This window comes from Mya arenaria, chromosome 5 (assembly GCF_026914265.1).
Source record: "Mya arenaria isolate MELC-2E11 chromosome 5, ASM2691426v1".
In the NCBI taxonomy this organism is placed as follows: domain Eukaryota; kingdom Metazoa; phylum Mollusca; class Bivalvia; order Myida; family Myidae; genus Mya; species Mya arenaria.
The window spans coordinates 73,076,129-73,104,017 of record NC_069126.1 but is presented as its reverse complement, the minus strand read 5'-3'; the positions used below and the strand labels follow the sequence as shown (position 1 = coordinate 73,104,017).

The window sequence follows — 27,889 nt, the reverse complement described above, 5'->3', positions numbered from 1 at the left end:
CGTAGCTTGTCATAGTTGGTTGAAGGTACATTGTACTGGTAAATCTCGTAGCTTGTCATAGTTGGTTGAAGGTACATTGTACTGGTAAATCTCATAGCTTGTCATCGTTGGTTGAAGGTACATTGTACTGGTAAATCTTGTAGCTTATCAGTAGTTGGTTGAAGGTACATTGTACTGGTAAATCTCGTAGCTTGTCATAGTTGGTTGAAGGTACATTGTACTGGTAAATCTTGTAGCTTATCAGTAGTTGGTTGAAGGTACATTGTACTGGTAAATCTCATAGCTTGTCAGTAGTTGGTTGAAGGTACATTGTACTGGTAAATCTCGTAGCTTGTCATAGTTGGTTGAAGGTACATTGTACTGGTAAATCTCGTAGCTTGTCAGTAGTTGGTTGAAGGTACATTGTACTGGTAAATCTCGTAGCTTGTCATAGTTGGTTGAAGGTACATTGTACTGGTAAATCTCGTAGCTTGTCAGTAGTTGGTTGAAGGTACATTGTACTGGTAAACTCGTAGCTTGTCATAGTTGGTTGAAAGTACATTGTACTGGTAAATCTCGTAGCTTGTCATAGTTGGTTGAAGGTACATTGTACTGGTAAATCTCATAGCTTGTCATAGTTGGTTGAAGGTACATTGTACTGGTAAATCTCGTAGCTTGTCATAGTTGGTTGAAGGTACATTGTACTGGTAAATCTCGTAGCTTGTCATAGTTGGTTGAAGGTACATTGTACTGGTAAATCTTGTAGCTTGTCATAGTTGGTTGAAGGTACATTGTACTGGTAAATCTCGTAGCTTGTCATAGTTGGTTGAAGGTACATTGTACTGGTAAATCTCGTAGCTTGTCATAGTTGGTTGAAGGTACATTGTACTGGTAAATCTCGTAGCTTGTCAGTAGTTGGTTGAAGGTACATTGTACTGGTAAATCTCATAGCTTGTCAGTAGTTGGTTGAAGGTACATTGTACTGGTAAATCTCGTAGCTTGTCAGTAGTTGGTTGAAGGTACATTGTACTGGTAAATCTCATAGCTTGTCAGTAGTTGGTTGAAGGTACATTGTACTGGTAAATCTCGTAGCTTGTCATAGTTGGTTGAAGGTACATTGTACTGGTAAATCTCATAGCTTGTCATAGTTGGTTGAAGGTACATTGTACTGGTAAATCTCATAGCTTGTCATAGTTGGTTGAAGGTACATTGTACTGGTAAATCTCATAGCTTGTCAGTAGTTGGTTGAAGGTACATTGTACTGGTAAATCTCATAGCTTGTCATAGTTGGTTGAAGGTACATTGTACTGGTAAATCTCATAGCTTGTCATAGTTGGTTGAAGGTACATTGTACTGGTAAATCTCATAGCTTGTCATAGTTGGTTGAAGGTACATTTTAGTGGTAAATCTCATAGCTTGTCTGTAGTTGGTTGAAGGTACATTGTACTGGTAAATCTCGTAGCTTGTCATAGTTGGTTGAAGGTACATTGTACTGGTAAATCTCGTAGCTTGTCAGTAGTTGGTTGAAGGTACATTGTACTGGTAAATCTCATAGCTTGTCATAGTTGGTTGAAGGTACATTGTACTGGTAAATCTCATAGCTTGTCATAGTTGGTTGAAGGTACATTGTACTGGTATGTGTACTGGTAAATCTCATAGCTTGTCATAGTTGGTTGAAGGTACATTGTACTGGTAAATCTCATAGCTTGTCATAGTTGGTTGAAGGTACATTGTACTGGTAAATCTCGTAGCTTGTCATAGTTGGTTGAAGGTACATTGTACTGGTAAATCTCATAGCTTGTCAGTAGTTGGTTGAAGGTACATTGTACTGGTATGTGTACTGGTAAATCTCATAGCTTGTCATAGTTGGTTGAAGGTACATTGTACTGGTATGTGTACTGGTAAATCTCATAGCTTGTCATAGTTGGTTGAAGGTACATTGTAGTGGTAAATCTTGTAGCTTGTCAGTAGTTGGTTGAAGGTACATTGTACTGGTAAATCTTGTAGCTTGTCATAGTTGGTTGAAGGTACATTGTACTGGTATGTGTACTGGTAAATCTCATAGCTTGTCATAGTTGGTTGAAGGTACATTGTACTGGTAAATCTCGTAGCTTGTCATAGTTGGTTGAAGGTACATTGTACTGGTATGTGTACTGGTAAATCTCATAGCTTGTCATAGTTGGTTGAAGGTACATTGTACTGGTATGTGTACTGGTAAATCTCATAGCTTGTCAGTAGTTGGTTGAAGGTACATTGTACTGGTAAATCTCATAGCTTGTCAGTAGTTGGTTGAAGGTACATTGTACTGGTAAATCTCATAGCTTGTCAGTAGTTGGTTGAAGGTACATTGTACTGGTAAATCTCGTAGCTTGTCATAGTTGGTTGAAGGTACATTGTACTGGTAAATCTCATAGCTTGTCAGTAGTTGGTTGAAGGTACATTGTACTGGTATGTGTACTGGTAAATCTCATAGCTTGTCATAGTTGGTTGAAGGTACATTGTACTGGTATGTGTACTGGTAAATCTCGTAGCTTGTCATAGTTGGTTGAAGGTACATTGTACTGGTAAATCTCATAGCTTGTCATAGTTGGTTGAAGGTACATTGTACTGGTAAATCTCATAGCTTGTCATAGTTGGTTGAAGGTACATTGTACTAGTAAATCTCATAGCTTGTCAGTAGTTGGTTGAAGGTACATTGTACTGGTAAATCTCGTAGCTTGTCTGTAGTTGGTTGAAGGTACATTGTACTGGTAAATCTTGTAGCTTGTCATAGTTGGTTGAAGGTACATTGTACTGGTAAATCTCATAGCTTGTCATAGTTGGTTGAAGGTACATTGTACTGGTAAATCTCATAGCTTGTCATAGTTGGTTGAAGGTACATTGTACTGGTAAATCTTGTAGCTTGTCATAGTTGGTTGAAGGTACATTGTACTGGTAAATCTCGTAGCTTGTCATAGTTGGTTGAAGGTACATTGTACTGGTAAATCTCGTAGCTTGTCATAGTTGGTTGAAGGTACATTGTACTGGTAAATCTCGTAGCTTGTCATAGTTGGTTGAAGGTACATTGTACTGGTAAATCTCGTAGCTTGTCATAGTTGGTTGAAGGTACATTGTACTGGTAAATCTCGTAGCTTGTCATAGTTGGTTGAAGGTACATTGTACTGGTAAATCTCGTAGCTTGTCATAGTTGGTTGAAGGTACATTGTACTGGTAAATCTCGTAGCTTGTCATAGTTGGTTGAAGGTACATTGTACTGGTAAATCTCATAGCTTGTCATAGTTGGTTGAAGGTACATTGTACTGGTAAATCTTGTAGCTTATCAGTAGTTGGTTGAAGGTACATTGTACTGGTAAATCTCGTAGCTTGTCATAGTTGGTTGAAGGTACATTGTACTGGTAAATCTTGTAGCTTATCAGTAGTTGGTTGAAGGTACATTGTACTGGTAAATCTCATAGCTTGTCAGTAGTTGGTTGAAGGTACATTGTACTGGTAAATCTCGTAGCTTGTCATAGTTGGTTGAAGGTACATTGTACTGGTAAATCACATAGCTTGTCAGTAGTTGGTTGAAGGTACATTGTACTGGTAAATCTCATAGCTTGTCAGTAGTTGGTTGAAGGTACATTGTACTGGTAAATCACATAGCTTGTCATAGTTGGTTGAAGGTACATTGTACTGGTAAATCTCATAGCTTGTCATAGTTGGTTGAAGGTACATTGTACTGGTAAATCTCATAGCTTGTCATAGTTGGTTGAAGGTACATTTTAGTGGTAAATCTCATAGCTTGTCTGTAGTTGGTTGAAGGTACATTGTACTGGTAAATCTCGTAGCTTGTCATAGTTGGTTGAAGGTACATTGTACTGGTAAATCTCGTAGCTTGTCAGTAGTTGGTTGAAGGTACATTGTACTGGTAAATCTCATAGCTTGTCATAGTTGGTTGAAGGTACATTGTACTGGTAAATCTCATAGCTTGTCATAGTTGGTTGAAGGTACATTGTACTGGTAAATCTCATAGCTTGTCAGTAGTTGGTTGAAGGTACATTGTACTGGTAAATCTCATAGCTTGTCATAGTTGGTTGAAGGTACATTGTACTGGTAAATCTCATAGCTTGTCAGTAGTTGGTTGAAGGTACATTGTACTGGTAAATCTCATAGCTTGTCATAGTTGGTTGAAGGTACATTGTACTGGTAAATCTCGTAGCTTGTCATAGTTGGTTGAAGGTACATTGTACTGGTAAATCTTGTAGCTTGTCAGTAGTTGGTTGAAGGTACATTGTACTGGTAAATCTCATAGCTTGTCATAGTTGGTTGAAGGTACATTGTACTGGTAAATCTCATAGCTTGTCAGTAGTTGGTTGAAGGTACATTGTACTGGTAAATCTCATAGCTTGTCATAGTTGGTTGAAGGTACATTGTACTGGTAAATCTCGTAGCTTGTCATAGTTGGTTGAAGGTACATTGTACTGGTAAATCTTGTAGCTTGTCAGTAGTTGGTTGAAGGTACATTGTACTGGTAAATCTCGTACGTAGCTTGTCATAGTTGGTTGAAGGTACATTGTACTGGTAAATCTTGTAGCTTGTCAGTAGTTGGTTGAAGGTACATTGTACTGGTAAATCTCATAGCTTGTCATAGTTGGTTGAAGGTACATTGTACTGGTAAATCTCGTAGCTTGTCATAGTTGGTTGAAGGTACATTGTAGTGGTATGTGTACTGGTAAATCTCGTAGCTTGTCATAGTTGGTTGAAGGTACATTGTACTGGTAAATCTCATAGCTTGTCATAGTTGGTTGAAGGTACATTGTACTGGTAAATCTTGTAGCTTGTCATAGTTGGTTGAAGGTACATTGTACTGGTAAATCTTGTAGCTTGTCTGTAGTTGGTTGAAGGTACATTGTACTGGTAAATCTCATAGCTTGTCATAGTTGGTTGAAGGTACATTGTACTGGTAAATCTTGTAGCTTGTCATAGTTGGTTGAAGGTACATTGTACTGGTAAATCTTGTAGCTTGTCTGTAGTTGGTTGAAGGTACATTGTACTGGTAAATCTCATAGCTTGTCAGTAGTTGGTTGAAGGTACATTGTACTGGTAAATCTCGTAGCTTGTCATAGTTGGTTGAAGGTACATTGTACTGGTAAATCTTGTAGCTTGTCAGTAGTTGGTTGAAGGTACATTGTACTGGTAAATCTTGTAGCTTGTCAGTAGTTGGTTGAAGGTACATTGTACTGGTAAATCTTGTAGCTTGTCTGTAGTTGGTTGAAGGTACATTGTACTGGTAAATCTTGTAGCTTGTCAGTAGTTGGTTGAAGGTACATTGTACTGGTAAATCTTGTAGCTTGTCTGTAGTTGGTTGAAGGTACATTGTACTGGTAAATCTCATAGCTTGTCAGTAGTTGGTTGAAGGTACATTGTACTGGTAAATCTCGTAGCTTGTCATAGTTGGTTGAAGGTACATTGTACTGGTAAATCTCATAGCTTGTCATAGTTGGTTGAAGGTACATTGTACTGGTAAATCTCATAGCTTGTCATAGTTGGTTGAAGGTACATTGTACTGGTAAATCTCATAGCTTGTCAGTAGTTGGTTGAAGGTACATTGTACTGGTAAATCTCATAGCTTGTCATAGTTGGTTGAAGGTACATTGTACTGGTAAATCTCATAGCTTGTCATAGTTGGTTGAAGGTACATTGTACTGGTAAATCTCATAGCTTGTCATAGTTGGTTGAAGGTACATTTTAGTGGTAAATCTCATAGCTTGTCTGTAGTTGGTTGAAGGTACATTGTACTGGTAAATCTCGTAGCTTGTCATAGTTGGTTGAAGGTACATTGTACTGGTAAATCTCGTAGCTTGTCAGTAGTTGGTTGAAGGTACATTGTACTGGTAAATCTCATAGCTTGTCATAGTTGGTTGAAGGTACATTGTACTGGTAAATCTCATAGCTTGTCATAGTTGGTTGAAGGTACATTGTACTGGTAAATCTCATAGCTTGTCAGTAGTTGGTTGAAGGTACATTGTACTGGTAAATCTCATAGCTTGTCATAGTTGGTTGAAGGTACATTGTACTGGTAAATCTCATAGCTTGTCAGTAGTTGGTTGAAGGTACATTGTACTGGTAAATCTCATAGCTTGTCATAGTTGGTTGAAGGTACATTGTACTGGTAAATCTCGTAGCTTGTCATAGTTGGTTGAAGGTACATTGTACTGGTAAATCTTGTAGCTTGTCAGTAGTTGGTTGAAGGTACATTGTACTGGTAAATCTCATAGCTTGTCATAGTTGGTTGAAGGTACATTGTACTGGTAAATCTCATAGCTTGTCAGTAGTTGGTTGAAGGTACATTGTACTGGTAAATCTCATAGCTTGTCATAGTTGGTTGAAGGTACATTGTACTGGTAAATCTCGTAGCTTGTCATAGTTGGTTGAAGGTACATTGTACTGGTAAATCTTGTAGCTTGTCAGTAGTTGGTTGAAGGTACATTGTACTGGTAAATCTCGTAGCTTGTCATAGTTGGTTGAAGGTACATTGTACTGGTAAATCTTGTAGCTTGTCAGTAGTTGGTTGAAGGTACATTGTACTGGTAAATCTCATAGCTTGTCATAGCTGGTTGAAGTTACATTGTACTGGTAAATCTCGTAGCTTGTCATAGTTGGTTGAAGGTACATTGTAGTGGTATGTGTACTGGTAAATCTCGTAGCTTGTCATAGTTGGTTGAAGGTACATTGTACTGGTAAATCTCATAGCTTGTCATAGTTGGTTGAAGGTACATTGTACTGGTAAATCTTGTAGCTTGTCATAGTTGGTTGAAGGTACATTGTACTGGTAAATCTTGTAGCTTGTCTGTAGTTGGTTGAAGGTACATTGTACTGGTAAATCTCATAGCTTGTCATAGTTGGTTGAAGGTACATTGTACTGGTAAATCTTGTAGCTTGTCATAGTTGGTTGAAGGTACATTGTACTGGTAAATCTTGTAGCTTGTCTGTAGTTGGTTGAAGGTACATTGTACTGGTAAATCTCATAGCTTGTCAGTAGTTGGTTGAAGGTACATTGTACTGGTAAATCTCGTAGCTTGTCATAGTTGGTTGAAGGTACATTGTACTGGTAAATCTTGTAGCTTGTCAGTAGTTGGTTGAAGGTACATTGTACTTGTAAATCTTGTAGCTTGTCAGTAGTTGGTTGAAGGTACATTGTACTGGTTAATCTTGTAGCTTGTCTGTAGTTGGTTGAAGGTACATTGTACTGGTAAATCTTGTAGCTTGTCAGTAGTTGGTTGAAGGTACATTGTACTGGTAAATCTTGTAGCTTGTCATAGTTGGTTGAAGGTACATTGTACTGGTAAATCTTGTAGCTTGTCATAGTTGGTTGAAGGTACATTGTACTGGTAAATCTCATAGCTTGTCATAGTTGGTTGAAGGTACATTGTACTGGTAAATCTTGTAGCTTGTCAGTAGTTGGTTGAAGGTACATTGTACTGGTAAATCTTGTAGCTTGTCATAGTTGGTTGATGGTACATTGTACTGGTATGTGTACTGGTAAATCTCATAGCTTGTCATAGTTGGTTGAAGGTACATTGTAGTGGTATGTGTACTGGTAAATCTCATAGCTTGTCAGTAGTTGGTTGATGGTACATTGTACTGGTAAATCTTGTAGCTTGTCAGTAGTTGGTTGAAGGTACATTGTACTGGTAAATCTTGTAGCTTGTCAGTAGTTGGTTGAAGGTACATTGTACTGGTATGTGTACTGGTAAATCTCATAGCTTGTCAGTAGTTGGTTGAAGGTACATTGTACTGGTAAATCTCATAGCTTGTCAGTAGTTGGTTGAAGGTACATTGTACTGGTAAATCTCATAGCTTGTCAGTAGTTGGTTGAAGGTACATTGTACTGGTAAATCTCATAGCTTGTCAGTAGTTGGTTGAAGGTACATTGTACTGGTAAATCTCATAGCTTGTCATAGTTGGTTGAAGGTACATTGTACTTGTAAATCTCATAGCTTGTCATAGTTGGTTGAAGGTACATTGTACTGGTAAATCTCATAGCTTGTCATAGTTGGTTGAAGGTACATTGTACTGGTAAATCTCATAGCTTGTCATAGTTGGTTGAAGGTACATTGTACTGGTAAATCTTGTAGCTTGTCATAGTTGGTTGAAGGTACATTGTACTGGTAAATCTTGTAGCTTGTCATAGTTGGTTGAAGGTACATTGTACTGGTAAATCTTGTAGCTTGTCATAGTTGGTTGAAGGTACATTGTACTGGTAAATCTTGTAGCTTGTCAGTAGTTGGTTGAAGGTACATTGTACTGGTATGTGTACTGGTAAATCTCATAGCTTGTCAGTAGTTGGTTGAAGGTACATTGTACTGGTAAATCTCATAGCTTGTCAGTAGTTGGTTGAAGGTACATTGTACTGGTAAATCTTGTAGCTTGTCAGTAGTTGGTTGAAGGTACATTGTACTGGTAAATCTCATAGCTTGTCATAGTTGGTTGAAGGTACATTGTACTGGTAAATCTCATAGCTTGTCAGTAGTTGGTTGAAGGTACATTGTACTGGTAAATCTCATAGCTTGTCAGTAGTTGGTTGAAGGTACATTGTACTGGTAAATCTCATAGCTTGTCAGTAGTTGGTTGAAGGTACATTGTACTGGTAAATCTTGTAGCTTGTCAGTAGTTGGTTGAAGGTACATTGTAGTGGTACATGTACTGGTAAATCTCATAGCTTGTCAGTAGTTGGTTGAAGGTACATTGTACTGGTAAATCTCGTATCTTGTCTGTAGTTTGTTCTATGTACATTGTTTGACATGTATATAATCGGAGCCTAAATATTAGTCTAGCAGTGTTGTCCAAAAAACAGCATGTGCAAAACTATAATGTTTCAAGAAACTTTCTTAAATGAAATATCCATGTATCACTATATCTTACAATGTATCTATGAATACCTATAAGTTTATCTTGTAAGATAAAGTAGCAAGAAAAAAACTGCAATTTTACTGTCACTGTTTAATTGAAATGCAGTTTACCAGTAATTGATACTCTACAGCCATTCTGAATTATTTATTTCAAGGATTCACCCTGCCAAATGTAAAGTTTTACTGACCAGTACAATGTGGCCTAGACTAATAGAGGCGGCTAAAAATAGCCCCACACTATTCTTATTGTTACTAGCTGATTAATTCATTTGCAGACTTCATCCAACAAACTGCCTTGGAGTGCGGAGTTTCGCTGACCAGTACATGTGTACAGGACTAGTGGAGGCTGCTAACAAATACGTCCAGAAACACTTTAAGGATGTGATGAGATCGGAAGAGTTCTTGAACCTTCCCCGGACAGATGTCCTTGATATCTTGGGCAGGGACGAGCTGAATGTTAGCACAGAGGAACAGGTTAGCTATAGTTTCCTTGTCAGTGATTCATTTTAAAATCTGTTTGAATATGTCCTTGGACTTGCATATTTCATTACCATGAGTCTTGAGCAAAAGATTTTGGAGTGCCAGACAGTTTAGTTCATATATTACAAGTTATTATAAAAAAAAAAATTCTTTAAAAATTACTGGACTTCAGGAAAAAAAAATGTGTTTGAGACTCTGTATTCGAGCAAAATGCATCACTCACTGTGTATGGAAACAATAAGTTGATGTTAGCTTCAAGGCTTCATGGTTAATCTGGAAATGTCAGGCTCTGTAAGAAAATCAGCAGATGGACACATGATTGATCAATGGCCTCTCCAATCATTTCCAATATTTGATTATTTCATTAAGTTATTTGTCCCAGTTCCAGTCCCTAGTATGAAGATTGTTTCTGATTTGATTCGCCAAGTTACAGCAATAATTAAAACACAAAATCCCTTTAATAAAAGTGTTTCTGGTAAGAACTCAGTAAGAACATTATGTGAGTGTAAGAATATATTAAGTATCTTTCATGGCCGAAAGTGTAAGATAGGTTTATCCCAAACCAAGTGTAGGGTGCAGAACACCCTGTGCGAGGGTTGGGATGAACCTGTCTTATACTAGCGGCTATGGTAGATGCTTTTTCTCCAAACTCAGTTAAGCACAATAAGGTTTAAATGTATTTTTTTCGCAGGAACTCTTTTGTGCTTAGTGATAACAACTTGCCTATAGATATGGATAATTCATGGTTGTGTTGGATATGCGCATAGTGATTCAGATTATGTAAAAAAAGTCAAATCTTTTTTTAAATAGTTTTGAGGATAGTGCAGCATTATTTTTTGAATGCAGCCTAAAAATTATTTTGGTGTCATTTTAAGCGAGAAATAAATAATTTGCATTTAAAATATTACCACAACACAAGGTTTCCATGATGCTACAGATGCTAAATCCCCCCCCCCCCAAAAAAACCCAACAACAACAACATAGAATTGTTATTATGACATTACTGCCTTAATGTATGTGTATTGATTACTCTGTGTAAAAAATAAATGAGAAAAAAAAATGATGCTACTGATGACGGTTTTCAACAAGGGAGGTAATTGTGTGATGACAATAAAAAAGGAGTTCCATATCTATCTGAGGTGGGAGAAAAGATCTTTTAAAATGCAAGGAATACATGTTTGGTTAGAAATAGAAATGCATCTCTTAATTTAATTAAACAAACATTAAATCATGTTTGATTCTTGATTTTTATCAAGTTTTGATGTATTCAAATGTTTTTGTCCAGGTTTATGAGGCTGTCCTGCTTTGGGTAAAGAAAGAAATTGATTCCCGTCAAGACTGCCTTCCTGAGTTGATGGTGAAAGTTCGCCTGCCCCTGCTCACCCCGCAGTTTCTGAGTGACCGGGTGGCTACAGAAGAGCTGATCAAATCATCACACAAATGCAGGTATTTCATTGGCTCATCTTATTTTCTGAAAAAAGTAGCAGTAGTATCATAGCCTTGACTCATCGGTATTGCGGTCATTTTCAATGTTAGTCGTGGCATTATTTTAACTTTAAAATTTATAATTATTTACTGTGTAACATACTTTCACTTTCTATTTGTATTTGCTGCAGAATTATTGTATGGGGTTATTGCATTTGAACTTTATTCTGATCAGCTTTTTGGTTGGGGGTATTAATATTAATAAACAAAAATATTAAAAAAATGCTGTTCTATAGTTGACCTGCAAAATTAGGAAAGGTGCTGGTTGGAGTGTGCACTACTGTTGTCCTAAAATAATGGATTCTTGTCAGATGAACAAGTAGCAAGATAAGCAGAATAACGGCCATAACTCCACGGATTGTATTCATAAAGCATTTTAGGGAAAATTTTGATCCTAGTGAAAAAATCCTTTTTTGCTAAGTTAAATTTAAAGAAAACTAGCAATGTTAAAATGAGCAGTGGGTTAATACCAAAAATATTAAAATAAGCAAGAAAATGGTCAAAATAAAAAACGGATGTGAATAAATTTTATGAAAAATAAATATATAAAATATTTGATGAGTAATATTCAAAATATTTCTCTTAAAAGTTGAATGTTTACACTTTAATCAATACGGCTCCAGACCTTCAAGACTACCCGACAGTGTTTTACAGACATTCAACAATTCACTCTATCTTGCTAGATATAAGTACAGATACTCTTTTTTCAACCAAAAACAATCTGTCTCTCCAGATATAAGAAAAGGCAGCATATGCATGCTAAAACAATGTATGCTGTTTCTCCAGACAGAATCACAGATCAATTGTACCAGCATGATTCTGCTTTACTGTATTATACAGTGACCTACTATATGTAGCGAGGGACTACCACCTGATACTTGAGAGGCGGCCGTAACAACATTCTGTTTTACTTATCATTCAGGGACCTACTAGATGTTGCGAGAGACTACCACCTGATGCTTGAGAGGTGGCGGTAACTACATTCTGTTTTACTGTATTATTCAGGGACTTACTAGATGTTGCGAGGGACTACCACCTGATACTTGAGAGGTGGCGGTAACTACATTCTGTTTTACTTATCATTCAGGGACCTACTAGATGTTGCGAGGGACTACCACCTGATGCTTGAAAGGTGGCGGTAACTACATTCTGTTTTACTTATCATTCAGGGACCTACTAGATGTTGCGAGGGACTACCACCTGATACTTGAGAGGCGGCCGTAACAACATTCTGTTTTACTTATCATTCAGGGACCTACTAGATGTAGCGAGAGACTACCACCTGATGCCTGAGAGGCGGCCATAACTGTATTCTATTTTACTGTATCATTCAGGGACCTACTAGATGTAGCGAGGGACTACCACCTGATACTTGAGAGGCGGCCGTAACAACATTCTGTTTTACTTATCATTCAGGGACCTACTAGATGTAGCGAGAGACTACCACCTGATGCCTGAGAGGCGGCCATAACTGTATTCTATTTTACTGTATCATTCAGGGACCTACTAGATGTTGCGAGGGACTACCACCTGATACTTGAGAGGCGGCCGTAACAACATTCTGTTTTACTTATCATTCAGGGACCTACTGGATATAGCGAGAGACTACCACCTGATGCCTGAGAGGCGGCCATAACTGTATTCTGTTTTACTTATCATTCAGGGACCTACTAGATGTTGCGAGGGACTACCACCTGATGCTTGAGAGGCGGCCATAACTACATTCTGTTTTACTGTATTATACAGGGACCTACTAGATGTTGCGAGAGACTACCACCTGATGCCTGAGAGGCGGCCATAACTACATTCTGTTTTACTGTATCATTCAGGGACCTACTAGATGTAGCGAGGGACTACCACCTGATGCCTGAGAGGCGGCCATAACTGTATTCTATTTTACTGTATTATACAGGGACCTACTAGATGTGGCGAAATACTACTACCTGATGCCTGAGAGGCGGCCATAACTACATTCTGTTTTACTGTATTATTCAGGGACCTACTAGATGTAGCGAGGGACTACCACCTGATGCCTGAGAGGCGGCCATAACTGTATTCTATTTTACTGTATTATACAGGGACCTACTAGATGTTGCGAGGGACTACCACCTGATGCCTGAGAGGCGGCCATAACTACATTCTGTTTTACTGTATCATTCAGGGACCTACTAGATGTTGCGAGAGACTACCACCTGATGCCTGAGAGGCGGCCATAACTGTATTCTATTTTACTGTATTATACAGGGACCTACTAGATGTTGCGAGGGACTACCACCTGATGCCTGAGAGGCGGCCATAACTACATTCTATTTTACTGTATTATACAGGGACCTACTAGATGTTGCGAGGGACTACCACCTGATGCTTGAGAGGCGGCCATAACTACATTCTGTTTTACTGTATACTACAGGGACCTACTAGATGTAGCGAGAGACTACCACCTGATGCTTGAGAGGCGGCCATAACTACATTCTATTTTACTGTATTATACAGGGACCTACTAGATGTTGCGAGGGACTACCACCTGATGCCTGAGAGGCGGCCATAACTACATTCTGTTTTACTGTATCATTCAGGGACCTACTAGATGTTGCGAGGGACTACCACCTGATGCTTGAGAGGCGGCCATAACTACATTCTATTTTACTGTATTATACAGGGACCTACTAGATGTTGCGAGGGACTACCACCTGATGCCTGAGAGGCGGCCATAACTACATTCTGTTTTACTGTATCATTCAGGGACCTACTAGATGTTGCGAGAGACTACCACCTGATGCCTGAGAGGCGGCCATAACTGTATTCTATTTTACTGTATTATACAGGGACCTACTAGATGTTGCGAGGGACTACCACCTGATGCCTGAGAGGCGGCCATAACTACATTCTGTTTTACTTATCATTCAGGGACCTACTAGATGTAGCGAGAGACTACCACCTGATGCTTGAGAGGTGGCGGTAACTACATTCTGTTTTACTGTATTATTCAGGGACCTACTAGATGTTGCGAGGGACTACCACCTGATACTTGAGAGGTGGCGGTAACTACATTCTGTTTTACTTATCATTCAGGGACCTACTAGATGTTGCGAGGGACTACCACCTGATGCTTGAGAGGTGGCGGTAACTACATTCTGTTTTACTTATCATTCAGGGACCTACTAGATGTTGCGAGGGACTACCACCTGATACTTGAGAGGCGGCCGTAACAACATTCTGTTTTACTTATCATTCAGGGACCTACTAGATGTAGCGAGAGACTACCACCTGATGCCTGAGAGGCGGCCATAACTGTATTCTATTTTACTGTATTATTCAGGGACCTACTAGATGTAGCGAGGGACTACCACCTGATGCCTGAGAGGCGGCCATAACTGTATTCTATTTTACTGTATTATACAGGGACCTACTAGATGTTGCGAGGGACTACCACCTGATGCCTGAGAGGCGGCCATAACTACATTCTGTTTTACTGTATCATTCAGGGACCTACTAGATGTTGCGAGAGACTACCACCTGATGCCTGAGAGGCGGCCATAACTACATTCTGTTTTACTGTATCATTCAGGGACCTACTAGATGTAGCGAGAGACTACCACCTGATGCTTGAGAGGCGGCCATAACTGTATTCTATTTTACTGTATTATTCAGGGACCTACTAGATGTAGCGAGAGACTACCACCTGATGCCTGAGAGGCGGCCATAACTGTATTCTATTTTACTGTATTATACAGGGACCTACTAGATGTTGCGAGGGACTACCACCTGATGCCTGAGAGGCGGCCATAACTACATTCTGTTTTACTGTATCATTCAGGGACCTACTAGATGTAGCGAGGGACTACCACCTGATGCTTGAGAGGCGGCCATAACTACATTCTGTTTTACTGTATACTACAGGGACCTACTAGATGTAGCGAGAGACTACCACCTGATGCTTGAGAGGCGGCCGTAACTATATTCTGTTTTACTGTATACTACAGGGACCTACTAGATGTAGCGAGGGACTACCACCTGATGCTTGAGAGGCGGCCATAACTACATTCTGTTTTACTTATCATTCAGGGACCTACTAGATGTTGCCAGAGACTACCACCTGATGCTTGAGAGGCGGCCGTAACAACATTCTGTTTTACTTATCATTCAGGGACCTACTAGATGTTGCGAGGGACTACCACCTGATGCCTGAGAGGCGGCCATAACTACATTCTGTTTTACTTATCATTCAGGGACCTACTAGATGTTGCGAGAGACTACCACCTGATGCCTGAGAGGCGGCCATAACTATATTCTGTTTTACTGTATTATTCAGGGACCTACTAGATGTAGCGAGAGACTACTACCTGATGCTTGAGAGGCGGCCATAACTATATTCTGTTTTACTTATCATTCAGGGACCTACTAGATGTTGCGAGAGACTACCACCTGATGCCTGAGAGGCGGCCATAACTACATTCTGTTTTACTGTATCATTCAGGGACCTACTAGATGTAGCGAGGGACTACCACCTGATGCCTGAGAGGCGGCCATAACTATATTCTGTTTTACTGTATTATTCAGGGACCTACTAGATGTAGCGAGAGACTACCACCTGATGCTTGAGAGGCGGCCATAACTATATTCTGTTTTACTTATCATTCAGGGACCTACTAGATGTAGCGAGGGACTACCACCTGATGCCTGAGAGGCGGCCATAACTACATTCTGTTTTACTTATCATTCAGGGACCTACTAGATGTAGCGAGAGACTACCACCTGATGCCTGAGAGGCGGCCATAACTACATTCTGTTTTACTTATCATTCAGGGACCTACTAGATGTTGCGAGAGACTACCACCTGATGCCTGAGAGGCGGCCATAACTACATTCTGTTTTACTGTATCATTCAGGGACCTACTAGATGTAGCGAGAGACTACCACCTGATGCTTGAGAGGCGGCCATAACTATATTCTGTTTTACTTATCATTCAGGGACCTACTAGATGTGGCGAAAGACTACCACCTGATGCCTGAGAGGCGGCCATAACTACATTCTGTTTTACTGTATTATTCAGGGACCTACTAGATGTAGCGAAATACTACTACCTGATACTTGAGAGGCGGCCATAACTACATTCTATTTTACTGTATCATTCAGGGACCTACTAGATGTAGCCAGGGACTACCACCTGATGCCTGAGAGGCGGCCATAACTACATTCTGTTTTACTGTATCATTCAGGGACCTTCTAGATGTTGCGAGGGACTACCACCTGATGCCTGAGAGGCGGCCATAACTACATTCTGTTTTACTGTATTATTCAGGGACCTACTAGATGTAGCGAGGGACTACCACCTGATGCCTGAGAGGCGGCCATAACTACATTCTGTTTTACTTATCATTCAGGGACCTACTAGATGTAGCGAGGGACTACCACCTGATGCCTGAGAGGCGGCCATAACTACATTCTGTTTTACTTATCATTCAGGGACCTACTAGATGTTGCGAGAGACTACCACCTGATGCTTGAGAGGCGGCCATAACTACATTCTGTTTTACTTATCATTCAGGGACCTACTAGATGTAGCGAGGGACTACCACCTGATGCCTGAGAGGCGGCCATAACTACATTCTGTTTTACTTATCATTCAGGGACCTACTAGATGTTGCGAGGGACTACCACCTGATGCTTGAGAGGCGGCCATAACTGTATTCTATTTTACTGTATCATTCAGGGATCTACTAGATGTAGCGAGAGACTACCACCTGATGCTTGAGAGGCGGCCGTAACAACATTCTGTTTTACTGTATACTACAGGGACCTACTAGATGTAGCGAGAGACTACCACCTGATGCTTGAGAGGCGGCCATAACTATATTCTGTTTTACTTATCATTCAGGGACCTACTAGATGTTGCGAGAGACTACCACCTGATGCCTGAGAGGCGGCCATAACTACATTCTGTTTTACTTATCATTCAGGGACCTACTAGATGTAGCGAGAGACTACCACCTGATGCCTGAGAGGCGGCCATAACTGTATTCTATTTTACTGTATCATTCAGGGACCTACTAGATGTTGCGAGGGACTACCACCTGATGCCTGAGAGGCGGCCATAACTACATTCTGTTTTACTTATCATTCAGGGACCTACTAGATGTTGCGAGAGACTACCACCTGATGCCTGAGAGGCGGCCATAACTACATTCTGTTTTACTTATCATTCAGGGACCTACTAGATGTTGCGAGAGACTACCACCTGATGCTTGAGAGGCGGCCATAACTACATTCTGTTTTACTTATCATTCAGGGACCTACTAGATGTTGCGAGGGACTACCACCTGATGCTTGAGAGGCGGCCATAACTGTATTCTATTTTACTGTATCATTCAGGGACCTACTAGATGTTGCGAGGGACTACCACCTGATGCCTGAGAGGCGGCCATAACTACATTCTGTTTACTTATCATTCAGTGACCTACTAGATGTTGCGAGAGACTACCACCTGATGCCTGAGAGGCGGCCGTAACTACATTCTGTTTTACTTATCATTCAGGGACCTACTAGATGTTGCGAGAGACTACCACCTGATGCCTGAGAGGTGGCGGTAACTACATTCTGTTTTACTTATCATTCAGGGACCTACTAGATGTTGCGAGGGACTACCACCTGATGCTTGAGAGGCAGCCATAATTACATTCTGTTTTACTTATCATTCAGGGACCTACTAGATGTAGCGAGGGACTACCACCTGATGCTTGAGAGGCGGCCATAACTACATTCTGTTTTACTGTATTATTCAGGGACCTACTAGATGTTGCGAGGGACTACCACCTGATGCCTGAGAGGCGGCCATAACTACATTCTGTTTTACTTATCATTCAGGGACCTACTAGATGTTGCGAGAGACTACCACCTGATGCCTGAGAGGCGGCCATAACTACATTCTGTTTTACTTATCATTCAGGGACCTACTAGATGTTGCGAGGGACTACCACCTGATGCTTGAGAGGCGGCCATAACTGTATTCTATTTTACTGTATCATTCAGGGATCTACTAGATGTTGCGAGGGACTACCACCTGATGCCTGAGAGGCGGCCATAACTACATTCTGTTTTACTTATCATTCAGGGACCTACTAGATGTTGCGAGAGACTACCACCTGATGCCTGAGAGGCGGCCATAACTACATTCTGTTTTACTTATCATTCAGGGACCTACTAGATGTTGCGAGGGACTACCACCTGATGCCTGAGAGGCGGCCATAACTACATTCTGTTTTACTTATCATTCAGGGACCTACTAGATGTAGCGAGAGACTACCACCTGATGCTTGAGAGGCGGCCATAACTACATTCTGTTTTACTGTATTATACAGGGACCTACTAGATGTTGCGAGAGACTACCACCTGATGCCTGAGAGGTGGCGGTAGCTACATTTTGTTTTACTTATCATTCAGGGACCTACTAGATGTTGCGAGGGACTACCACCTGATGCTTGAGAGGCGGCCATAACTACATTCTGTTTTACTTATCATTCAGGGACCTACTAGATGTAGCGAGGGACTACCACCTGATGCTTGAGAGGCGGCCATAACTACATTCTGTTTTACTTATCATTCAGGGACCTACTAGATGTTGCGAGGGACTACCACCTGATGCCTGAGAGGCGGCCATAACTACATTCTGTTTTACTTATCATTCAGGGACCTACTAGATGTTGCGAGAGACTACCACCTGATGCTTGAGAGGTTGCGGTAACTACATTCTGTTTTACTGTATACTACAGGGACCTACTAGATGTAGCGAGGGACTACCACCTGATGCTTGAGAGGCGGCCGTAACTACATTCTGTTTTACTGTATACTACAGGGACCTACTAGATGTAGCGAGGGACTACCACCTGATGCTTGAGAGGCGGCCGTAACAACATTCTGTTTTACTTATCATTCAGGGACCTACTAGATGTAGCGAGGGACTACCACCTGATGCTTGAGAGGCGGCCGTAACAACATTCTGTTTTACTGTATACTACAGGGACCTACTAGATGTAGCGAGGGACTACCACCTGATGCTTGAGAGGCGGCCATAACTATATTCTGTTTTACTGTATACTACAGGGACCTACTAGATGTAGCGAGAGACTACCACCTGATGCTTGAGAGGCGGCCGTAACAACATTCTGTTTTACTTATCATTCAGGGACCTACTAGATGTTGCGAGAGACTACCACCTGATGCTTGAGAGGTTGCGGTAACTACATTCTGTTTTACTGTATTATACAGGGACCTACTAGATGTTGCGAAAGACTACCACCTGATGCCTGAGAGGCGGCCATAACTACATTCTGTTTTACTTATCATTCAGGGACCTACTAGATGTTGCGAGAGACTACCACCTGATGCCTGAGAGGCGGCCATAACTACATTCTGTTTTACTTATCATTCAGGGACCTACTAGATGTAGCGAGAGACTACCACCTGATGCTTGAGAGGCGGCCATAACTACATTCTGTTTTACTGTATACTACAGGGACCTACTAGATGTAGCGAGAGACTACCACCTGATGCTTGAGAGGCGGCCATAACTACATTCTGTTTTACTGTATCATTCAGGGACCTACTAGATGTAGCGAGAGACTACCACCTGATGCCTGAGAGGCGGCCATAACTACATTCTGTTTTACTGTATCATTCAGGGACCTACTAGATGTAGCGAGAGACTACCACCTGATGCTTGAGAGGCGGCCATAACTACATTCTGTTTTACTGTATACTACAGGGACCTACTAGATGTAGCGAGGGACTACCACCTGATGCTTGAGAGGCGGCCATTACTACAGACATTCAAGGCTCGGCCCCGGTGTTGTTCGGACATCCCCGGCATGATCTACGCTGTTGGAGGACTTACTTCATCAGGTAATGCATGTAAAATCAATCAGCCTCATAGGAGGATTTCTCTTAATTGCATGTAAAAAGCCATGAGTGCTTTATAGGTCATTTACGGTAATGTAAATTTTCTTTAGTTCATAATTGAAAGAGATGGAGGATATTTGTTTTTGTTCGTGCAAGATCACAATAAAATTCACTGAGTGAGCCAGAAAGGTATATTACATGAGTGGCATAGCCATGAGTGAAATAAATACTACCATCTTACATTAAAACAATTTTATTATGTTATATATGCCTAAAATGTCTTTAAAATGACAGTTAATGGTAGTTGTGTATTTTTCTGGAAAGCATGCCAAATTATTTTCCACCTCAATGTCATTGTAGTTAAAATTGTGTCCCAGCACTGTGCTGATGATACTTTTGGAAATGGGAGCAGGCAAAAATTTTGATAAATCTCTATAACCCACCAGAAAGCATATAACGAATGAAAATGAATGAAAATTATAAAGTCCATTTCTAATATTTGTTGTTGTTTTTTGCATACATTTGCAGGAGATTCTTTGAGCACGGTGGAGTGTTTTGACCCTTTGGTAAGTCGCTGGAGCGTTGCTGAGGCAATGAGTACCATGAGAAGTCGTGTTGGAGTAGCTGTCCTTAATGGTTAGTCTCACTCTGTGATCTCATTTGCTATGAAATACATGTATATTAATATATATATATATTTTTTTTTGACTACAGTGGCAACTCTTTTTACCTTAATATGCACACTTCCTGGTTGTAAATTAATACATGGCTATTTACAATTAGATAATTGCATACTATGTACAAGAATATCAGACAAGGATATTTCTCCTGACTTAGTTAATTTTCCACTTTGCTATGCGATCTTATACCCCCACCTTCTTTGCATTCTTATGTCCCCAACTTGTTATTCTTTCATCATTTTCGAAAACCAGAGTGATGATGCTATGCGTACAACATTTTGGTCAATCTCCCAGATTGTGAGAGAAAACAGAAGAAAATTTTAGTCAATCAGAGACATTTGTCCTTTACTATTGGGGAGTCCGCAAACCGTGTCGATTGCCTATAGCCAATGAAAAAAGTCAAACAAACACTATAGTTTTGCACTCGGTTTAACAGGGTTTGAATCAAAGGTTAGATTTATCATTGTCAAAACTCTGATGAATGAGAATGCTCCTTTTTATGACCCTTCTGGCTATTCCCTCTTAGAGCATTTTTATGTCCCACTACTTGTTATTCCTCCAATGCCTCAACTTGTATCTCATTATACAGAAAAGGAAGTGCAAACTGATTTGAAAGAGTGCCACCTTTGAACAAATATATTGTATTTGCAGGTCAGCTGTATGCTATAGGGGGTTATGATGGACAGGACCGACTAAGTACAGTGGAAGTGTTTGATCAGTCAACTAAACGATGGAAAAAAGTTGCAGCCATGAACTGTAAAAGAAGGTGAACACTGTACTGTCTCAACCTATTTAATAGCAGAGTTTGATGAGTTTTCTTATGACAACCACTGGGACTGTATTCAATAAGCATCCTACTAGTAGTAACAATTTTCAACTTAGTGAAAAATGGCTTTTTTTCTAATTTGAATTTTAAGAAAACGAACAATGTTTGTACACCAAGAATATGAAAATAAGCAAGAAAAATGGTCTAAACAATATAATTTTATGCATATGAATAAATCTGATAAAAAGTAGCGGGTTTTTAAAATAATTGTTGTCAAAAATTATGAAAATCTCACTAAGTTGAAAAAATTCACTAAGATGCTTATTGAATACGGCCCCTGGTGTAAGAATTCTAACTTGTTCATCCAAAAGACTTATTGCCATGACTGCTCTAACAATTTCGGAAATATTAGATACCTGTACACCTTTTGGCTTTGTGATGAAGCTTATCTTACATTAAATCACTAAGTTAGAAATATATTTTAGTACTTTTGTGTACTTAATTATTGATCTAATTAGTGCCTGATGGTCTGCTGCACTTAACCGGCATTTGTTTGTCTTGATGGGTATGAGAGAGTTAAATATTGTAGATTTATAGAAGTTTTGATGCTGAACATAATGTGTATGTATTGAACAAACTTTAGTGTACTGATTATTGATATTTCCAGTGCCCTAGGGGCCGCTGCGCTCAATAGACGTTTGTACGTTCTTGGTGGTTATGACGGAGTTACCTCCCTAAAATCTGTGGAGGTGTTTGACCCAGAAAACAATGTGTATGTAGATGAAATTATTTTACATTTAATCAATAAACATAAAACTTACAGATTTATATTTTTCACATTGTCTTGTCCTCAGCAACCTTTCCCTCCCTGGTACATTATTCCAGTCACTTGATCAGTACCAGGCGCATCTGACCATGTGTTTTTCAAGGCTGGTGTATTTACTATTAACAAAATAGCACTTGATTAAAAAGAGTAGTAAATATGGATTGTAAAAAATACTTACTTCTTTAAATATATTCATATTGTTGGAGCTATTTGTTTAGAACAAAGCTGTGAAGAGAGATTATATGCATTTGCCATTTCATTTAGTTACAAATAATTTCTTTTGCATTTTGCACTAAAGTATCATCAGCTTTTTAAGATGAGTGTATCATAGAGCTATGTTGTACAGTGTCGATATATAACAAAATCAATTCATAGAATCAATTTTTTACTCCAGCTGGACAATTCTTTCCAACATGTTAAAACACAGGAGTGCATCCGGAGTTACGGTCCTTGACGGGGAAATATATGCCTGCGGAGGCCATGATGGATTGTCTATATTTGACTCTGTAAGAAAATTTTTTAACAATGCAAATGACTGTGTCTGAGCTAAAAAATCAGTATTAGCTCAAATTGTGATATATATGTTATGCCCTTGTTCTTAACTATTGTTCATTATTCCTAATGTAAATGAGGATATGCAAGATGTGAGCTCATATATTCCTTGATTTATTACATGAATAACAGTATTGTGACATTGAAAGTGTTTTGTTTTAGTAGGAAATGACTTTATAAAACAATAAATAAAAAATGTTTAACGATATTGCATTCTTATTGCATGTATCTTTGCAAATCCAGTGCTTCAGCAGTTTTAAAGTGTAACATTTTCTTTAGGTGGAGTGTTACAACACATCTACGAACACATGGCGATATCTGGCCCCTATGATGTCTAAACGCTGCAGACTTGGAATAGCAGCATTGAACGGCAAACTGTACGCAGCCGGGGGTTATGATGGATCTGTGTTTCTCAAAACTGTTGAGTGCTACAATCCAGAAAAAAATGAATGGAGACCTGTGAAAGCCATGAAAGTAAAACGAAGCAGAGTGGCGCTGGTTTCAACATATGGAAAAATATACGCTATAGGTGGTTACGATGGTTCTACTAACCTGAGTTCTGTGGAAATGTACGATCCAGAGAAAGATACGTGGGAGTTTGTGTCACCAATGACAGCACACGAGGGAGGAGTTGGGGTGGGGGTTGTGCCGGTAGAGCCGGAGGTGTGAGAGTAGCTTTGAGCTAAAGGGAATAAAAGGGATTGGTATTTCAGGGGTTTTCTAGGCAACCCATTCATCAGGTATTCCTAGACATTCCCCATGGGAAATAAGTACGCAGAATATCACATTTTAACCAGTTAGATCTGAGATTTCATTTCCCCATCTAACAGAACTTTACAAAAGCTACATTTCAAAAGTGGTGCTGAGTGAGGATGTTTCCTTATGTGTGGATCAATAGACATGCCTTAACAAACTCTTGGTAGTGTACAGTACACTCCGGCTTATATCATACATGTTTTATCCAGGGCCAGTAGTTAAACAACATCTTAAGTCATTTCCTAACTTACCATTTTCCTTATTTAAATCTCTCTCTCTCATGTGATATAGTTTCATAAAAATTCTGGAAGACTATTTTCATTTACTCTTTTTAAAATACTTACCTCTATGGCTATGTTTATAACACTAAATAAACTTTTGTTAAATTGACAATGTTTTTTTAAAAAACTTAATGTCAGACTTATGATAGAAAATGACTTAAGAGCATGTATGGTGACCAGTTTTGTTTTTATTTACTGGTAACAGTCAATTTGTGTATCATTATATTGAAAAAGTATAGGGCAAACATGACCAGCATTAGGAAAATATTAACTAGTCATTATACACTTTACCAGCCTTCAACCAGTATTAGTATGACAAAAAATGTCATTAAAAGGCAAGATACAGTTGCATTTTCAACATCCGGCCTTGTATGTTTACAGTCAGTTTCCAATTTTAAAGCCTCCCTGTCTGGCAAGAAAAAATGCCCTGAAAAAACCCATACTACTTTTGTTTCTTAGACAACATGCATTAAGCAGATTTTAACATGTTTACTTAATGAAAAGTCCATATACATAAATGAGTCCATATCTGACAAGATAATCAACTGTTCACATAATCCTTATGTTCTTTGCCTCATGGAGTCCGAAGGCAGTTTATTTATTTAAGGAATGGAAGCTGAGGTGTAAATATTTATGCTTGAACAGGCGATGTATAACGATAACTTTTGAAGTCAAGTGTGGCTTCAGGGTTGTTGGCAAAACCTTGGGCCGACAATAACATCAGTATTTATAGTCCAATCATGATAAAAGTTAGTGACAGTTTTTGTTGGCATAATATCTGGGTCAATTTTGAACACGGGATAACTTGTCTTAGTAGCTCAGGAGTTATTCTCCTTTTATTGAAAAATAGAGTTGCTTTATTACTGGTGCAGACAATTACTTACTTTAGTATTGTCCAATAAGGATTAAACTTTATAACATTGTTTGTAAAAATAATGTCTTGACCAAGTCTTGACCAAGTTCAATAAATCAAGTACACCACAGATATGCCCCTTCTAAATTAAAATTCAATTAGCATAGTTTTTGATTTGCTAAAATAATCAGGCAAAGTTTTCAATTCCTACCAAGTTTTGCTCCATTTACATAAAAATTAATATTTTAATTGGTTTCACTACGAAAGGCCCTCTGAACAAGGGCCAATTCTGTGGAATTCTAGTTTAAATAATTAAAAGTTATTATGAGAGAAATTTATACTCTTGTTTATTGAATTGTGTTTGGAATCAAATAGGAATAAATACGGCATCATCTTTAAACAGAATCTTAAAATTCTTGAAAATATTTTTTAGACCTAATAAGTTGATTGTTAAACAGTATGGAACAGACTATTTGTAATGTTTCCAACATTATCACCGGTGCTTTGTTGTGAAATTGTGTATGATTTGTGATATTGTCATAGTCAGAAGATAACCCCTGTTGATGTGTTTTTTAATTAGTTCAAAGTCATAGTGTCCTAAAATAAAAAAAATAATGGACGCTTTGGACATGTGACACATCTGATTTGCAGAATTTAAGTTCATTGTATATAGAAGCCCGATAAGAAGGGGCAATTTCGCCTCTGAAAAATCATGCATTTACTGTGAAATAGAGCCTCTGTACCCAAACTGTATGTTTGTATTGTTAAATAATTATTTACTGCATCTTTAATGATGTGTTTCTGTTTTCTGAAGTTCATGTTAGTTCAACAGTAAATTTATTCATCAATACAGGATTAATACTGCTGAATTGTTGAAGCACCGAACATTCATATAGGATAATGCATGTGTTTTGCATATTGATAAATGCATACCATAACATGTTCCTACCCTGGGTTTCAAAAATATCTTGAATCTCAGTACTGAAGGTAGGCTTTAGAGTTAAACTACTTGTAAGAACATCAATTACGTGATATGAACTTTGTGATATAGATTTCTTGTTGTGACATGCATGCATAACAATAGTGATGGTTGTTGCTTAATTTATTTATAGATTTTGTGCAACTACTTGTATACAATTTGGGCATAGGAAAATAGTAAATTATCCGAAATATGTGTACATGTATATTGATATACATGTATGTTCAGGGTCTATCAAATTTAAAAGTACTAGTGATAATTTGGTGCTTTTTTAACTGGGGAACTGGTGGCCACTTAGCTATAAATTAAAAAAAATAAAATATATAGACTTATATTTTTTTTATCTGTACATAAATTATTTTTGTTTTGTCTTGATCATTTAAGTCAAGTGAGTTAAACAATGCATCAAAATTAAAAAAATATACTTTATATTACATTGTGCCCCTGTCATATTTACTATATGGCCTATTTCTGCTTGTCATGGTTCATTTATATTCTGTCACCAGGATTGTGAATCTCTTTAAACCCTTTTTTTATGTACCATCATACATGTTTGATTTCATAATTGAAGAAGTGTCATGGTTTTTATTGTGAACAGTCTTTATATTTGTTTAGTATTTCATATCTTGTGCAAGGAAGAAATGAAATATAATATTTCTGTTAAATTAATTGGAATGAAAACAGCATTACTCTTTGAAATAATTTTTTTTGTAATGTTGCGTGTATGTCTAGTCAGGTAGAGCAATGTTGTATGTGCAGTATTAATGCAGATGTTAACGAAACATGTTAACTGTTCAGTTTCAGCGATATTAAAGTGGTGATTACTTTGGCTTGAACAATTGACACAAGTTATTTTGACTTTGACACAGGCTCAAATTTCTTGAGCATGCATAACAGGCTTAATTTAAATAAGCCAACTCACTTGTTAACATGACTTGGAAGTAAAGCTTGTTTGTTATTCAGAAAATTATTTATATATTGTCAAAGTCCAGGTGTCAGCAGCAGCATTGTCATTGAAGCACTTGAACCTTGAATAACACTCAGAACTCTCTCAAGATCCCCACTTTGTTCACAATGAACATTTCAAGGAAAGCCTATTACTTAGTTTTATGAAGTTTAAACAGATTGTTGTATTTTACACAAGAAAATCAGTTTGTTTATTTCCTTTTTTTCCATTTATTTTTTATTATTTCAATGTGGAATATTACTCTGACTCACATGATATGCAAAATGGTGAATCTGTTCAAATATGTGAAATAGTTGATTTCACAAATAATGTTGGTTGTATGAGTAGTATGCGCCAAAGGCTATAGTTTAAGGAATGTTTGGCATGACAATCCCCTGCTGTGCATCGCCTGCTAATTGCACTGATGTCACAGTGGGGCCAATTTCCTGTTTATTTGTTTATTGGCTCAGGGCCATTTAGGGTCCATTCAAGTATAAAACCTCCAAAACTGCACAGCAGGATATTCAGATCAGAGATCTGATAAGACAATTAGATGAAGATAAATACACATAGGTTGGGGGGGGGGGGGTCACTTAAAGAAGGATTAAACTAGGCCTTTAACTTATTGTGTCCAATATTTGCCACTGTCTCTGTTTTGTTATATTTGTTTTCAATACACAAGTGTTCGTTGCATTTTGTTGACCAAAATGTTTTGAAATCTTATGTCATTTGTGAGATTGTATCTTGACATTTATGTTTTAATGTTTATTCTTTCTTGACCATTTTGTGGTATTTTAAATGTGAATACTTGTTTTATTCTTCAATAAACTCTGCAAATGCCAAAAATGTCGACTATTACTGGTACAATTCATATACACCGCACAATGTACATGTTATTGTTTTGAGAAAAAAATACTGCTCATTTTAAAGTTCTACTGATCTCTCATTGGTTGTATGTGTAGAGAACACAATGTTTTATCACAGAGTTGAACCAGTAGATTAAGTACATTTGTCAGTAGGCTGTGTATGTGTGGTATTACGAACGTTCTGAAGTAATACAACTGTTTCAATTTACCGGAAAGGATGAATAAATATCGAAAACAATGGTTCTTATGACGGCTCCTGTGTTTAATTGAAATAAAGGTGCAGAAAACACCGTATGAGACGATAGTTTATCACTGTAAATATTTTAGGACTCACCAGTCATTAAATATATGTGCGTGTTCAGTTATTTAATACACGGTTACAATCTTATTATCAGTAGTTAAATTTTTCGATAAATGCATTATTTAGTTTTTAATAATCAAAGGGTTATCACTCAAAATTTGTGTCTGTTTTGCATGTGTATGTATTGATTTTAAATACTAGTGTCACTTTAATTAAATGATATATAATCATCTTTATTTCATCGAAATACTGCGTATGAAAAAATGATCGTTTGCAGCAAAAAGACCTTAATATTACACTGAGAACCAAATATTGTCGAATATAAACCAACCGGTGATTTCACCTTCCACAC

The 27,889-nt window shown here is 38.5% G+C and overlaps 1 protein-coding gene across 2 annotated transcripts in view; it reads left to right on the top strand.

The window, feature by feature from the left end:
* LOC128234897 (kelch-like protein 18) overlaps positions 1-27,461 on the top strand; it is a 38,455-nt gene extending 10,994 nt beyond the window's left edge. Inside the window, exons 4-12 of one of the 2 annotated variants that reach the window (XM_052949507.1) lie at positions 9,146-9,344; positions 10,636-10,796; positions 17,372-17,416; positions 19,643-19,734; positions 20,260-20,367; positions 21,063-21,177; positions 21,845-21,949; positions 22,398-22,509; positions 22,835-27,461. In XM_052949507.1, the coding sequence (XP_052805467.1) occupies positions 9,146-9,344; positions 10,636-10,796; positions 17,372-17,416; positions 19,643-19,734; positions 20,260-20,367; positions 21,063-21,177; positions 21,845-21,949; positions 22,398-22,509; positions 22,835-23,224 (1,327 nt within the window). In that variant the 3' untranslated portion in view covers positions 23,225-27,461. Of the gene's footprint in view, positions 1-9,145; positions 9,345-10,635; positions 10,797-17,371; positions 17,417-19,597; positions 19,735-20,259; positions 20,368-21,062; positions 21,178-21,844; positions 21,950-22,397; positions 22,510-22,834 lie in introns of both variants that reach the window. The other variant, XM_052949506.1, reaches the window with a different exon arrangement.
* Positions 27,462-27,889: the final 428 nt, after the last annotated feature.